At 46.2% G+C, this 16660-nt stretch overlaps 1 protein-coding gene and 1 pseudogene across 1 annotated transcript; both read right to left on the bottom strand.

Annotated features, from left to right (window-relative positions):
* Positions 1-2965: 2965 nt before the first annotated feature.
* Positions 2966-3838, bottom strand: LOC132216463 (phosphoethanolamine/phosphocholine phosphatase-like; annotated as a pseudogene).
* Positions 3839-9183: 5345 nt separating this feature from the next.
* Positions 9184-11929, bottom strand: LOC132217223 (zinc finger protein OZF-like). The gene is made up of 2 exons (XM_059667306.1): positions 11900-11929; positions 9184-10762 (listed from the first exon to the last, which is right to left on the bottom strand). The coding sequence occupies exons 1-2, from the start codon at positions 11927-11929 to the stop codon at positions 9218-9220; spliced, it is 1575 nt and encodes a 524-aa protein (XP_059523289.1). The 3' UTR covers positions 9184-9217.
* Positions 11930-16660: the final 4731 nt, after the last annotated feature.

A 16660-nucleotide genomic window follows, 5' to 3' on the forward strand; every position in this document is an offset into this window, starting at 1 on the left:
TACCACGTGCGGGCCCACACATACAGTGCGATTGAAACTTCGTGGCCCATTCGCAGAAGTCAGTGTTTGGCCTGGGTGGGTCTATTTTGAAGAAGTACTGTTGATAGTTGGCTCTGTTGACTAATGAGTTTGCCGATCATTGCCCTATGTCAATGGAAACAAGGTGAGATTGGGGCTGGTGCATATTTACTTATTAAACACTCACCCGGAATATTGTGAGCCTTCGAGTATCCTGGGGTGTTGCACTCAGTGTGGCCACACCAAGGCTCCCAGAATATTCCTGGTGAGTGTTTAATAAGTAAATATGCACCAGACCAAAACTCACCTTCTTTCCATGGACCTACGGCCTCGAATTAAAATAAAATGAGGATCTACAACTCCTCTCTGGTCCAGGCGGTCTTCACTCCTTTTGAGTCGTCTTCATCTTGAACAACACCTCTGAGTTCCAGATGCTCTTTAACTGCTCTCTGAAATATCTCATACCCTAACAGGCCAAAATAAGTGTTTGTTTGTGTTTATCTGCAATGAATATGAACCTTCCCACTATGAATGTCTTCATGCCAGATGATGGTGCTTCCAAATCCCCAGATGCTAAATACAAACCTTCATCTCATCTCTGATTCTTACCCAACCCTGCCTCTCTTTCAAACTCAAAATTAGAAAATCCAGGTGGCCACACCTAAAATACTAATCCTAGATCCAAGTGTCTTCCATCTCCAGGGCTACCATAAGGGGCCAGTTACCATCCCACTCCCCCAGACGAACTCACCACCTCCCTGTCTCCCATATTGTTCTCCTTGCTGCAGCCACAGGGCATCTCATGAGACCTGAGTCAGATCACCTGGCTCCGCTGCTCCAAATCTCCCATTGCCCCCATCCCCTGCAGAACAGACAACCGTGTGGTCACAATGCTCCTCTACACCTGACTCCTCTCCCCTTCTTACCTGTTCCCATCAAAGAGAAATGCATTCCTGCAGGTTCCTGAACCAGCTGTCTTCACTCTGAGCCTCGACCACATGTGAAACCTGTGCCTGGAAGGACCTCCCACATCTCATTCCACTGTTTGCCAGAAAAACATGGACCACTTCATCCAACCCGAGTCATGGACTTAGGATTCGGGGATTTGTGTCTGTTTTTATGTCCCCAGGTCCCAGGGCAGGAACAGAGGCTGGACAGCCCCAGGACCCCACGACCTCGAGGCCACAAGTGTGTGACGCCCTGACATCATCCCCACAGCCCAGTCCCCTCAGCGGCTCTGCACCTGCAGGAACCTGTAGGAACTAAAGGTCTGTTGTCGGCCTGGCACCCACTCCAAGACACAGGGGCTCAGGCTGCTCAGGGCCCTGGCCCAGCCCAGGTACTGGGTGATGCCTGAATTTCCCCAGGGTCGGTCCTCAGTGCACACTGTTGCCAAGTTCCTTATCTTTCAAAAGACTCCTCCTTCTGGTCCCATATTTCTATCCTCTCCCTTTTAAGGTGTGATTCTCATCAGCAGTTTGTGGAAATGGTTAGAACCCTACCTCAGACAACGTCCCTCTGCTGTTCACAACCACCCAGGGCCCCAGCGTCCTGAGGATGAAAGTAAAACTCCTCACAGAAAAAGGTGCCTCATCTTCTTTGTTGCCTTTAAACACAAAACAGACCTGGGATTCCCGAGTCCTCACAGCTCAGCCACACCCCCACGGCCTGACTGAGTGGCACTGCAGCCCATCACCCGCTTTCGCCCCATCACATGCTGTGTCCCCTACAAGCTACTCACTCTTCTGGGTGCTAGGACGCGAGTTGCAGGGCCTGACAGCGTGGTAGGATGGAGGGTAAGTGGGGTGAGGCTGAGTTGACCTCAGTAAGCAGAGAGGAGTCCGGGAAGCATGGAGACCTCAATCCTGCCTGCTGCAGGTCAACAAGCCTCAGACACCCCCTGCACAGCGGGGACGCTGCCTCTGACGGCTTGTCCTAGTCCTGATGCTGCCCACTGGGCCCTCTAAGTCGATAGAACGAGGAGGTAAAAATGTCCACCTGGACGATTAATCTGGGAGTCAGGCCCAAACCAATGAGCGCCAGGCTCAGGGGCCTCTCCTGGGCTTTCATTGGCTAAACACAGCCATCATTAGGCTCATTGCACTTTGGGTAAGGAACTTTCCAGGCCGCGCAGGTGGCATTAGGATCGCAGTCACTGCCAGGCCATTGAGCATATTGGGGTTGGGGCCCCCGAATGGCTGCGGAAAAAGACAACCTTCGGTTTTGGTGGCTGGTGGCAGGGTTATGGGGAGTGTTGTCTGCAACGGAGCCCTGATTTGGAGATATTACTTCAGTCTCCATGAAGCTCAGAATGCTCCCTAAGGTAAAAATTATGTCAATTATTCCTGAAGACCACAAATCTAAGTGGATATGTAGATAGTTACATTTTTTAAATTTTACTTTGAGGGAGAAAATGAAAGGGAGAGAGAAAAACACAGGTGGGGAGCCTCCTCCCCACCCTTACCCACCGTCTGGGCATCCAGCCAGGAACCTGTATTGTGGCTCCACCAGGAATTGCAACCTTTGTGTACGTGGGAGGACAGTCAAACAATGGAACCACTCCAGGCCTCAGAGGGTTTTTTTTATTATTATGATGATTTTATAAAATATATTTCATTGATATTTTACAGAGAGGAAGAGAGATAGAGAGTTGGAAACATCAATGAGAGAGAAACATCTATCAGCTGCCACCTGCACACCGCCTACTGGGGATGTGCCCGCAAGCAAGGTGCATGCCCTTGACCGGAAATGAACTCGGGACCTTTCAGTCCGCAGGCCATACTCGAGCCACTGAGCCAAACTGGGTAGGGCCAGAGTTTCTATTTTATTTTTTTTTTAATCTGAACACTAAAGATTTAATTTTTAAAAAAGAACAACAAAGACTAGATTGTCTTTCCGGATCTTCCTTCGTCACTCCTGGTCGGGGCACCCCCTGCAGGCCGCTGTCTCAGCACACCCTCAGCACCTGCTGCAGATGGAGGCGCACCTCCTGGGCGGTGTCCCAGGGCACCACGGTGGCAGGGAAGGAGCTGGGCTCGGCCTTCTGTGCTTCCTGGATCAGGCGGTGCATGGGGTAGCCGCGGCGCGGGAAGGCCACGTCGCCGCCGGCCAGCAGCCCCAGGGGGCAGAAGTCATTGGCGCCGTCGCCCACGTAGAAGAGGCGCTGGAAGTGCACGCCGTCCTGGGCGCGCTCGCGCAGGTAGTCGCTGAGCACCTTGTGCTTGCACATGTTGCTGGGGCACCGCGCGCAGCTGTGGGAGTGGAAGGGCCGCAGCGCCAGCAGCCCCCGCGCGTCGGGCCCGGACGGGTTGCTGAGGATGCGGCGGAACAGGCCCAGGTGGCCGGCGGCGCGCAGCGCGCTCTCCACGCCGAAGGTGTTGGCATCGGAGATGACGATCACCTCGAAGCAGGCTCCCTGCTTGGCCACAAACTGCAGCAGGTCGCCCATGCCCGGGGACAGGGGGATGGCCTCGTAGACAGCACGCAGGTCCCGCGGCTGCACACCCTGCTCGCCCAGGTACTGGAACACCCTTTGCATGTACTCGTTGTAGCAGCCCTCGCGGTAGGTGGCGCGCAGGCTCTCTGGCAGCCGCTGGCCTGGCGCGGTGCGCAGGATGGAGTCGTCGCTGTCTTGGTCCACGATGGTCTCGTCAAAATCGAAGGTCAGGAGGAAGCGCGGGGTGCCCTGCACAGCCATCCTGCCGTCCTGGGAGCAGGGGGAGGGAGAGCAGCCGGAGGAGGGAGCAAGCGAGAGCAGGCCCTGCAGGCGAAGACCTGGGAGAGGCTGGTTAGCAGGCCTCAGCCAGAGGCACTAGCACATCCAAGACCTGAGGAGGACCCAAGGCTGGTTAAGCCGGGGGAGCACCCAACGCCACAGCGGCCCCTACCCCAGCTCCCTGCCCGCACCCTGGGCACCTCTGAGTTAACAGTGCTGGGATTTATCCTCACAGCACCAGCAGCCTAGCCAGGTTCTGTAGCCAGGATCTCCAGGCAAGTTCTGTGTTTCTTGTCTTGTTGCATCTGTATTTATACCAGTTGATTTTAATCCTATCAATTCTATTCCAAAGGTTAGGGCGTTTCTTATCTCCATTCCGAGGTTACCTATTGTTTTATTAAGCTACAAGGAAGTAACTGAAGGAGATTATCACAAGTAAAGATTATGTAGCTTAAGGGTGATTTTTCATATTTAAAGCGATTCATTACCCGCCTGGCTCTTAGTTAAGGGGTTTTATTCCCTCCCTAACTCCAGGGAAAAATCCTCACCTGGGGAAACAACCTTTCTCTGGGAGGTGGTCCAGTTTAAAACACATAGTGTTAAGAGGGGGAGCAAACATGCCATATACGCCAGGTCCCTCGAAACATAAGCTGTGCAGATGTTTCTTCCCTGCAGCGACTGTGTCAAGCAGCAAGGGTGGATCGGCTTCTGGCACAGAGGAAATCATTGTTAAGCAAAAACTCTTGAGATCTCATGGAGACCAGTACGAACAGCATGTAGGCAGTTTTGACGTCAGTGTTCCTTAGAAAAAAGAAGAGACCATACAATAACTCTAAAATGTGTTTCACTTTTAACAAAGAAATGTGGAAGTTAGGTACAAGGCTAGCAATGCCCATGGGGTGACTAACATGAATGAGGAACAGGGCATTTGTTTCCTATTTTGGTGTAACCAGCTGGACATACATGGCAGCTTAGGACACACACCTTTACTATATGAGTTTCATAGTGAAGTAGTTCAGCTATAGGCTCTTTGGGACTTTTGCCCAGGGTCATACTGATTGAATTCAAAGTGTTGGCAGAGACCACCATCTCATGGAAAATTCAGGGTTCATTTCTAAGTTCATGTGTTTTTTGTGTGTATGTGTTTGTTTGACAGAACTGTTTCTTTCTTTAAATGCTTTTGTTGATTTCAGGGAGGAAGGGAGAGGGAAAGAGAATGAGAAACATCAATGATGAGAGAGAATCATTGATTGGCTGTTTCCTGCACTCCTCTTACTGGGGATGGAGCACACAACGGGCATGTGCCCTTGCTCAGGATCAAACCCAGGACCCTTCAGTCCAGAAGTTGATGCTCCATCCACTGATCCAAACCAGATAGGGCAGAATTCCATTTCTTTTGGGTGTAGAACCAAGCCCCTGTTTTCCGGTGGTTGTTGGCCAGCAGCTATTCTCAGCCCTTGGAATGTATCCTTCAGGTCCAAGCCATGCTCCCCTCTCACAACATGGAAACTTGCTTCTCCAAATTCAGCAGAGAATCTCCCTTAGGCTGCTATGACGGATGGAGTCTTGTACAGCACAACCACAGGGGTGCGTATCTCATCATTGATAGAGTTCCTACCTGTAAGGACAGCAAAAGGGCCTTTCTTTTTCCTTGCTGTAGCCGTCCATAATCAATGAGATGCAGCTGGTAATTAAACTGCAAGATTGTTAGCTCCTCTGATTCAAAGCCCTTCTTTTCAAATTGCAAGATAAGATAAGCTACTCTCAACACTATGTTCTTGTGTCCACCTCTTTCCTCATGTTTTTTTTAATTAAATCTTTATTGTTCAGATTATTACATTTGTTCCTCTTTCTGCCCGCCATAACTCCCCTCCTTCCAGTTCCTGCCCCACCCTCCTCCCTCACTCCCCACCCATTGTCCTCATCCATAGGTGCACGAGTTTTGTCCAGTCTCTTCCCGCATCTCTCACACCCCTCTCCCCACCAAGAATAGTCAGTCCATTCCCTTTCTATGTCCCTCATTCTATTATGATCACCAGATTATTTGTTCACTTGATTCTTAGATTCACTTGTTGATAGATGCATGTTTGTTGTTCATAATTTGTATCTTTACCTTTTTCTTCTTCTTCCTCTTCTTAAAGGATACCTTTCAGCATTTCATATAATCCTGGTTTGGTGGTGATGAACTCCTTTAGCTTTTCCTTATCTGTGAAGCTCTGTATCTGACCTTCAGTTCTGAATGATAGCTTTGCTGGATAAAGTAATCTTGGTTGTAGGTTCTTGGTATTCATCACTTTGAATATTTCTTGCCATTCCCTTCTGGCCTGCAAAGTTTCTGTTGAGAAATCAGCTGACAGTCATATGGGTATTCCCTTGTAGGTAACTGAGTTTCTTTCTCTTGCTGCTTTTAGGATTTTCTCTTTGTCTTTTGCTCTTGGCATTTTAAAGATGCTGTGTCTTGGTGTGGTCCTCTTTGGATTCCTTTTGTTTGGGGTTCTCTGCGCTTCCTGGACCTGTAAGTCCATTTCTTTCACCAGGTGGGGGAAGTTTTCTGTCATTTTTTCTTCAAATAGGATTTCAATATCTTGCTCTCTCTCATCTTCTGGCACCCCTATAATTCTGATGTTGGTATGCTTGAAGCTGTCCCAGAGGCTCCTTACACTATCTTCGTATTTTCGGATTCTTTTTTCATTTTTGCTTTTCCGGTTGTGTGTTTTTTGCTTCTTCGCATTTCAAATCTTTGACTTGATTCTTGCACTCCTCTGCTGACCAGCCATTTCAACAAAGAAGACAAATACAGTGTAAATAATTGCATGAAAAAACGTTCACCATAAATATTTATTGGGGGGAAAAATTTTTAAAAAATTTGTTAGGAAAATGGAATTAAAACAAAGCAAGTTAACACTACACTCATTTCTCGGCCTATTATTAAAAAGATTAAATATCACATGTGCTGGCAGGTTTGTGGAAAAATGAGAAATTTCATGACTGTGGGTGGGTGGAAAGCCAAAGGGAATGAGACCATTTTAGAACACAGTTCTGCATATACTAACAGGTAAAACATTCACCTACACTACATCAGTTTGATAAGTAAAACATACCTCTATATAAAGAACTGAAGGGATTATTCCCAGCAGATTTATTTTTAATATCCCAAACCTGGAAAGAACTAAAACCATAGACAGATCAATAGGTAAACTGGTTATTCACAGAACACAGTATGACTCAGCCATAAAAAATAATTAACTATTCACATAAGCATTCGTGTCGAATCTCAAAATAACTGTGTAGCATGAAGGAAAGCAATATTTGTGTACCCCTTATAGTGTTTCTGAAATTATGAAAAAATTAACTAATCTTAAAAAAATAATAACTAATCTGGTAAAGGAAGGATAATCAATGACTGCATTTAGGGCTTGGGAAGGCAGAAGGAGAGATTACAAAAGGGCAGGAGGTAACTACAGGGTGTGGCACAAGTAGGTGTAGAGCTGTTGGCATGAAAATTACTACAATAATTTAAAAATAATAAAAAACAAGAATAAACTCTTTCCTGGCCAGTGAACCTCAGATGTTTGAGCACCAACCCTTGCCCTAAAAGGTCACTGTTTCCATTCCAGCTCAAGGCACGTGCCTGCCTGGATGCCCTGTAGGTGACGTGCAGGAGGCAGCTGCTTGATGTTTCTTTCTAATATCACCATTTCTCTCTCTCTCTCTCTCTCTCTCTCTCTCTCTCTCTCTCTCTCTCTCCCTCCCTTACTCGCTTTGTGAAAAGTCATTAAAAATATTTTAAAATATGTAAAATACTTATTAAGAAAAATAGAGAGTCAACTCTGTGTTTTGCATATTCACATCTGTATGCCTGGTTTTGCCTGACCTGTATACGGGTGAGAGATAAGTGTATGTCACATGTGACCATTTAAGAGCTTGATCCCTATGTCCAAGCTCACCAAATAGTACAAACATACCTAAATAAAACCTCAAAATGTGGTTCCAAATAAAGGCCCCGATATCCCTGTCTTGTTAGAAAATTAAAATGACAACCCTATATGGGCTCTACCATCTCTCTCCTAATTTCCTGGGAGCACCAGCCTTGCCTCAGCAGCAGCAAATATTGGCAAGCAGTGAAGACTATGGCCATCAGAATCAACAGGAAGGCTGACTGGGTCACAAATGCCACATCCTGGGAATGACTACAAGATTGCCCTTCCTCTAGCTTTGAGGTCTTGCCTGTTGAGCAAACCTTGAGGTGAACACCTTAGAGAGGCCAGAAGAGGAAACAGGCCGTTTAGATTATTTTCTCTAAAAATGACTTTAGCCACAGCAAACAGTAATGGAGGAACTGAGGACGCCTGTGTACAATGACCACCCAAGTCAAATGTCCTTGGTCATTTGTGGGTAACGTTCAGAAGAGGCGCGATTCACTTAATTCACTGCACTCTTTCCCACTCACCATGAATACAGGGATTCTGGCCCAGTTGTAGTTTAACCTAACCCTCAGAGTCTCAACACAAGCGACACCAGCCTATGAAGTGTCATTCATAACGGCACAGGGCACCTTGACAGTATGTAATACACACTGTGAACAGAGAATATGATTCACATTGTTCACAGAAGCACAACAAAGCCCCCCACCCCCATCTTCAGGATGGCCTCAGACCTCAATCACAGGAGGCCCCAGGCTGCAAATGAGAACCACCAAGTCATGCCGCCTTTCTTTCCAGGTCTAGGGCAGCACTGCATTACAAGTGAATACGGGACAAATTGATTTTCTGAAGCCACGCTTTGCCTTCGGGAGCACAGCAGGTTGGGGATTCCCAATATGTCTGTTCCCCTGTACAAGCTGACGGATGCCAAGTGTGCTTTCAAATCAATCCAGGCAATGAATAGGACCAACAAAATGAAAGGTACTAGTACATGAGTAAAAGCACCTGGACAAAAAGATCATAAACCAGAGACGTGTTGGAAAATTCCATGGGTTTGCAGGTTGGTGAATTGGAACCTGAAGCAATTCATCACAGCATAAGGTGAGAGCCACTATGTCTCTGAGAGAGGTAGCTCTTCTTAGCTGAGGATGGGTGCGTGGATGAACCTTCAATAACTCCATTTCCTAGTGAGAGGAATGAAAATCCTGCCAAAGGCTAGGAGTAATCACAGTTTGCTCAGGCCGAGGTGAGAACACAGAATTCCTTTTCCCTGACCATGCAGGGGTTGTGACTGAGGCACCCTGTTCAGGTGAGCCAGGTGGTGGAGGTGAAATCGCCTCAGCCAGAAATACTCCCAGTGATTTCAATCGGGTAGTAGGCCCAAGCAGCTTAGCAGGTGCCATGCAGTTATTTAAAGCATCGCTTCTACTTGAAATTTTATGAGGATTCCAGCGGAGTAAATGTTGTGATAAAAGGGGTTCATGTTCTGTTCAATGGGTATCAAAAAGACCCTTTCAATGTTGTTATTGTCAATGAGCAAAAGAAAGTATTTGGTGCACATTTAAAGCTTTTCTCCATTGTGAACAATCAGGTGTCTAAGGAGGTGAGATTTTTGGCTAAAAGATTTCCCACATTCAATACACTCATGAGGCCTTTCTCCTGTGTGAACTCTCTTGTGTGCAAAAAGGTTACTATGGCATCTAAAAAATTTCCCACATTCACTGCATTCATAAGGTTTTTCTCCAGTGTGAATTCTCTGGTGTTCAGTGAGGGAATGCCTTCGTCTGAAGGACTTCCCACATTCACTACACTCATAAGGTTTTTCTCCAGTGTGAACTCTCTGGTGCTTAGTAAGGGTATTTCTATGTCTGAAGGACTGCGCACATTCAGTACACTCATAAGGTTTTTCTCCAGTGTGAACTCCCTGGTGCTTAGTAAGGGTATTTCTATGTCTGAAGGACTGTCCACATTCACTACACTCATAAGGTTTTTCTCCAGTGTGAATTCTCCTGTGGGCAAATAGGTTACCATGGCATCTAAAAGATTTCCCACATTCACTGCATTCATAAGGTTTTTCTCCAGTGTGAACTCTCTGGTGTTCAGTGAGGTTGGACCTATGACTGAAAGTCTTGCCACAATTAGTACACTCATATGGCTTTTCCCCAGTGTGAACTCTCTGGTGCTGATTAAGAACAGAGATATACCTAAATGACTTCCCACACTCACGACACACATAGGGCTTTTCTCCAGTGTGAATACTCCTATGGGTATACAGGTGACTATGGCACCTGAAAGATTTCCCACATTCACTGCACTCATAAGGTTTTTCTCCTGTGTGAATTCTCCTGTGCTTAAAAAGGTGACCATGGCATTTAAAAGATTTCCCACATTCACTGCACTCATACGGTTTTTCTCCAGTGTGAACTCTCTGATGTTCAGTGAGGTTGGACCTATGACTGAAAGTCTTGCCACAATCATTACACTCATATGGCTTTTCCCCAGTGTGAACTCTATGGTGCTGATTAAGTACAGAGGTATACCTAAATGACTTCCCACACTCACTACACACATAGGGCTTTTCACCAATGTGAAGTCTGTGGTATTGATTGAGGTTAGTCTTATATCCGAAGGCCTTCCCACTATCACTACACTCATATGGCTTTTCTCCACTGTGAACTTTCGTATGTCGAATGAGGTTAGAGATTCCTCTAAAAATTTTTCTGGATTTGTTCCATTCATCGTTCACTTCTCCAGAACAGACGCTCTGTTGAACAACTTTCTGGTTATGGCTGGCTGCATTTTCACATTGATCCCACTGGTTATGACCTTTTCCACTGAGAAATTTCTGGGAAATCTCACTGCCACTGTGTGGCTCCTCAGTGTCGAGAGGGGCCTGGAGCTGGAGAAGCTCTGAGGTGGCTGGCAAGTCTTCCCCAACCTCCCTCCTGGATGAAGGCAGCCCTGATAAGTAGAAGCTGCAGCTGGTCACAAACGAGGCCCTGTCCACAGCTTCTTTCCAGGGCTTCTCTCCACTGGCTTCCCTCTGTTGCTGACGAGGGATTGCACTGAAACAAAAGTCTCTCACACATGCGTCCCTGAAGGTTTTCTGCTCAAGGTACGCTGCTTGTGACTCAGTCAGGTGCAGAATGTCTTTGAACACAGAGAAACACCGCTTACACACATGGGTCCTCTGGGTTGCTGGCTCTGTCTTAGACACCCTGACCTGTGACGCTCCTTCTGCAGATACACTGTGCTCAGAACAGGCCTCCTCATCATCCGTTTTATGACAACAACCTAAAAGCAGAGAAATGAGGAGGAAATGGATGTTGACTACGGTGATAAGGGAAGTTCCATTACAAAAATATGTTACACATCATACATGCGTTCCATGCAATTGTCTGAAAATAACAGATGTGCTGGAAGGATTTATCAAAGGCTCCAGTAAAGTTCTGGAACTCTGAATATCATAAAACAAGGAAAGCCTCACTAAGAATATGACACAAAAATGGCAAGCACCACATAGAATTGAAGCATGATCATCAGCTCCTTCTTCTGCTAACAGTGTTCAGCAGGGCTTGTGTGCTGGTGACATGGGCAAGCTGTGCAGAAGGTTGCTTATGTCTTATTCCTAATAAAATTCAAGAGCAGAGGTTCTAGGAGTACTTAAGCATGTATGTGCACCTCATAACACATGTGCAGGTCCATGTAGGAGAATATAGCACAGGGAGCAGTGCCCAGGGACAGGTGATGTAAAAAGTGACAAAGGTGAAGATAGCCAAAAGACATGACGATACAGATGAAATGATCAATCATCAAAATGTCAATAACGGTAAAGAAAATGTAGAAATAAGGTGTGGACAAATGCATCTGCACCTAAAGATGGTCAAACACAAGTGGGTTCCTGGTGTGATCTGAAAGAATCCCTCATGTGATACTTACCCCCAGTTTCCACTCAGTAGTATCAGGCCTCATCAGAGACCATCTTGCCAGTTCACCCTGACACAAAATACAGGTTTCTCCATGCACCTTCTACTCCATAAATACATACAACCTAAATATTCAGAGTATTAATGAAAGACAAGGGAGGTAGGCAGCCAGCACTAACCCAGAGTAATTCGGAATGCCATAGTATTCAGGAAAGGAAATATTACAAACAACAATTGATGTAGGATGTTACAAGTACAGCTACGGTTCATGTAAGTAGAGATGATAACCTGGCACAGGCTGTCACAAAGCGCCTTACCTGGATGAATGGTGTAGAAGTGGAAGCCATGAGGACATTGTCACCTTCCCAGGAAGAGAAAGTTCAAAGTGGGTCCCATTAAGCTCATTGCAAGACTCCTGACTGCCAGACACTAATTGCATTTTCTGAGGCAGTGGGTGTAAGGGATGCTTGGGGAGTCCAGAGCTCAGGACTCCCCACACAGCTCGCCCCGGGCAGCCACAGCCCATTTGAAAGGACAGTGGGCGATATTAGTAGAGGCCATGGTGTGGCTGTGAGAGCTGTGCTTGGAGAATAAAGGAAGAGTAGACATTACCTCAGGACATTGGGACAAATGTGACGGTCTTACCTGCAGATGAGACGAGTGCAAACACTTCCAGCATCACATTGCAGTAGAGAAGTCTCTGAGCCTCATCAAGGATCCCCCACTCCTCCTCAGAGAAGACAACGGCCACGTCCTCAAAGTTCATATTCTGTCATAATGGGGACAGTTCAATCCACGATTAGCTTTTCTCCTAGGATTTCAAGGTCTTAATAATTCCCACCCTCCACATCCGTAATCTCCCTCTACACTTCATCAGACGAGACACCAGGCATTCGGCCGATCAAAGTCACTCTCTCCTTACATTCCTACTGTTACTGTGTCTTCCCACAACAATAAAGGCAGTTGAGCAGAGAGAAGATACCTGAGCTCTGGGCCTCACATGTAGGCCACACTGCCTCTTGTTAATACAGCGGTGTCACCAACATAGGGAAGAGAGATTTGTTGGCCATAAAGAAAATGTGAATGATTTATCACTTATTTTCTCAGGCAGTACTCTTGTTATCACCCAGATGTGCCTCAGAGACATGAAAAAACGTGACCTTGTGCTTCACCCATCTGGCTCTGATACCATGGTGTTGAGGCCATCACCTTGCACTACCTGCTCAACATAATTCTTTGAACCACACTTCTCTCACACGGCTTCATTTCCAGGGGCACATCTTCAAAGGCAACATAAATTTGCCATGACGAAAACACTGTATTTCCTACTCATCTTCTCCTCCAAATGTCTAATTCACAGCCTGTGTAATGTGTTTCTCTCTCTCTTTCCATTTTCCTTCCCAATTCCACTGCAAACATGCAAGCCCAGCTGTCAGCAATATATGTTATCTCGTTCCCATTGATCAATGTGTCAGCCCTCGACAACCATAGGAGGTGTGCATATATGTGACAGCTCAGCTCTGCACCTGGCAGGTCTCACCACAACACCCCTATTTTCATACAATTACAGTAAAATCCCTCATATCATCTTATATCAGCCAGTAAGCACCAAAAATGGACTCACTCCTCATTCACCCTTATTGCAACATCCAGTGTCCTGTGGCCATGAATTCACACTCCCTCTCCAAGGGAACATCACTCCTTCTCCCACACCTCTCCCACCTGCACTCCCACACCCACAGCCCCCATAGTCATCTCCTTGACTCCCTACTCATTACTCAGCATGTGTGGTGTAGTGACTGCTTGGCAAATACAAACAGGATTAAGTTCTACACCAGTGATGGCGAACCTATGACACGCAGTCAGAGGTGACTCACAAACTCATTCTTTTGTTTGATTTTTCCGTCTTTTTTTTTTAATTAAATCTTTATTGTTCAGATTATTACATTTGTTCCTTTTTTTCCCCCCCCATAACTCCCCTCCTCCCAGTTCCCACCCCACCCTCCGCCCTCACTCCCCACCCACTGTCCTCATCCATAGGTGCACGATTTTTGTCCAGTCTCTTCCCACATCTCCCACACCCCTTTCCCCCCCAAGAATAGTCAGTCCATTCCCTTTCTATGTCCCTGATTCTATTATAATCAACAGTTCATTCTGTTCATCAGATTATTTATTCACTTGATTCTTAGATTCACTGGTTGATAGATGCATATTTGTTGTTCATAATTTGTATCTTTACCTTTTTCTTCCTCTTCCTCTTCTTAAAGGATACCTTTCAGCATTTCATATAATCCTGGTTTGGTGGTGATGAACTCCTTTAGCTTTTCCTTATCTGTGAAGCTCTTTATCTGACCTTCAATTCTGAATGATAGCTTTGCTGGATAAAGTAATCTTGGTTGTAGGTTCTTGGTATTCATCACTTTGAATATTTCTTGCCACTCCCTTCTGGCCTGCAAAGTTTCTGTTGAGAAATCAGCTGACAGTCGTATGGGTATTCCCTTGTAGGTAACTGAGTTTCTTTCTCTTGCTGTTTTTAAGATTCTCTCTTTATCTTTTGCTCTTGGCATTTTAATGATGATGTGTCTTGGTGTGGTCCTCTTTGGATTCCTTTTGTTTGGGGTTCTCCGAGCTTCTTGGACCTGTAAGTCCATTTCTTTCACCAGGTGGGGGAAGTTTTCTGTCATTATTTCTTCAAATAGGTTTTCAATATCTTGCTCTCTCTCATCTTCTGGCACCCCTATAATTCTGATGTTGGTACGCTTGAAGCTGTCCCAGAGGCTCCTTACACTATCCTCGCATTTTTGGATTCTTTTTTCATTTTGCTTTTCCGGTTGGATGTTTTTTGCTTCCTCACATTTCAAATCGTTGACTTGATTCTTGCACTCCTCTGGTCTGCTGTCGGGCGTCTGTATAATATTCGTTATTTCAGTCTGTGTATGCTTAATTTCTAGTTGGTTCCCCAATATAAGATCGAGGGTCTTATTAGTTTTCGTGTAGATCTCATTAAGTTTATCGGCAGCTTCTAAACAGTTCTTGAGAGACCTTAAAAGTGTGGTTCTGAACTCTATTTCTTCCATTGACAATTTTGTCCTGTTTCTTTGTCTCCGCATTTTGTTATGCTTCCTTGGTGCACCCCCTAGTGGTCTTTGTTCGCAGTCTTATAGATAAATCTTGATTGTTGTAGCTAATTCCAGGGAGGGTTTGACCTCCAGGCCAAGTGGCTATGAGAATCAGCTGTGTCAGCAGTGAGAGAACTTCTGTCCTCTAGGGAGGTGCTAATCTAGCCTTTGCCTGAGGCTATCGGGCAAATGCCTCTGTGCAGGGCTTGGGCGGGGCGGGTTGCACAGGATCAACAGGGTGGGCCGGAGAGAGCAGTTATGGCGGCTCTCAGTCCTGTCCCAAGGGGCTCTGCCTCTCTGAGTCCCAGCACCCGCTGCAAAGCTCGGAGAGAAAGCTGCACTCGCTCTGACCGAAGCCAGACAGTCCCACTTCTCCCGTTTGAGTCTGGGTCCCTAAAGACTCGCCCGGATCTGGTGCTCAGAGTCTGCGACTCCCTCCCGATTGAAAACAACAACCCCGCCCTCCGCCCCCAGCCCGCTCCGCGCACACTCCGCACCTCAGAATTTGACTTCAGCACTGCGCCTCCTCTGAGTGTCCGTGTGCGTTTCTCTTTCCTCCTAGTTGTAGGACTTCGACTCAGCCAGCGTTCCTGTGGTTCTGGGTGATGTCCCTTCCGTTTTTTGGTTTCACTTTTGAAGTAGTTGTTCAAAGCAGCAAACTCCGGCGTTAACCTATGCCGCCATCTTGGTTCTCTGATTTTTCCGTCTTAAATGGCATTTAAATATATAAAATAAATATCCAAAATATAAATCTTTCTTACTAAGGTTGCAAAGATCAAAATATCTGTATATGTGACACGGCACCAGAGTTAAGTTAGGGTTTTTCAAAATGCTGACACGCCGAGCTCAAAAAGTTCGCGATCACTGCTCTGCACCAACTCTGAGAGTCCACACTCATTGAAGGAGCCTTGAGTCTTGTTATGAAGACCTCCCCCACCACCCGAATGTGTTTTTCTTCAACCTCACCAATTGAGAACCACAACAAGTCTTAGATATCTAGAGCCCACCTCCACCAGTGCTGCACATGATCTCCCATCCCCAGTCACAGCCCTCACCACTCAACACTCATGGCCGATAGCCCTCTACCCCTGTTGTATCAAAAATCAGCAAGCTGGACAAGACGCGTTAATGAGCCCATTAATTTGGAGTCATCTTTATTGCGTGCAGGTTCCAAGAAGATTACCTCTGTCAAGTTCTGAACACCCAAAGGAGGAATAATCCTCTTTATATATCTTTCTTAGGCCCTTGTGTCAGTTTTTTTTTGTAGACAGCTTGTAACCTTGAGTACATATGTAGGAAACACCTGTCATATCTATACAGACACCTGTAACCTTGAGTGTCATATCTATACAGACACCTGGCATCAATATCAGCGTATCAGTTAGATTGTTAGCTTTCAAGGTCAGGCAATTAAGTTTATCTTTTCTACTCAAGCAAAAGACAAAGTTATTCTATAGTCTGAAAATAAAAGTTCTGACCTACAGAGTAAGAGACGGTCTTAGAATATCAGAGTAGTTCCAACAGCAGTTTTTTAAAGGAGGGATTCCTAAGCTTCACCCCATACCCAGTGAGTCTCACAGACGGCCACTCATGTCCTTCACCAGTGGATCTCAACCTTCCTAATGCCACGTCCCTTTCATACAGTTCCTCATGTTGTGGTGACCCCCAAGCATAAAATTACTGTGGTTGCTACTTCATACCTGTAATTTTGCTACTGTATTAATCATAATGTAAATATCTGATATGAGGGATGTATTTTCATTTGATTTTAATTGGAGGCCCTAGGTCAGTGGTCGGCAAACCATGGCTCTTGAGCCACATGCGGCTCTTTGGCTCCTTGAGTGTGGCTCTTCCACAAAATACCACGTGCGGGCCCACACATACAGTGCGATTGAAACTTCGTGGCCCATTCGCAGAAGTCAGTGTTTGGCCTGGGTGGGTCTATTTTGAAGAAGTACT

The sequence above is a fragment of the Myotis daubentonii genome, chromosome 15, assembly GCF_963259705.1.
Source record: "Myotis daubentonii chromosome 15, mMyoDau2.1, whole genome shotgun sequence".
Lineage (NCBI taxonomy): Eukaryota > Metazoa > Chordata > Mammalia > Chiroptera > Vespertilionidae > Myotis > Myotis daubentonii.

Excerpts from the sequence above, each read along its gene's own strand:
- LOC132217223 (XM_059667306.1), bottom strand. The coding sequence starts at position 11,929 with ATGGCTTCCACTTCTACACCATTCATCCAG. Across the intron at positions 10,763-11,899 it reads CTTCTACACCATTCATCCAG|AAAACCTTCAGGGACGCATG; the intron begins GTAAGGCGCTTT and ends TACCTTGAGCAG.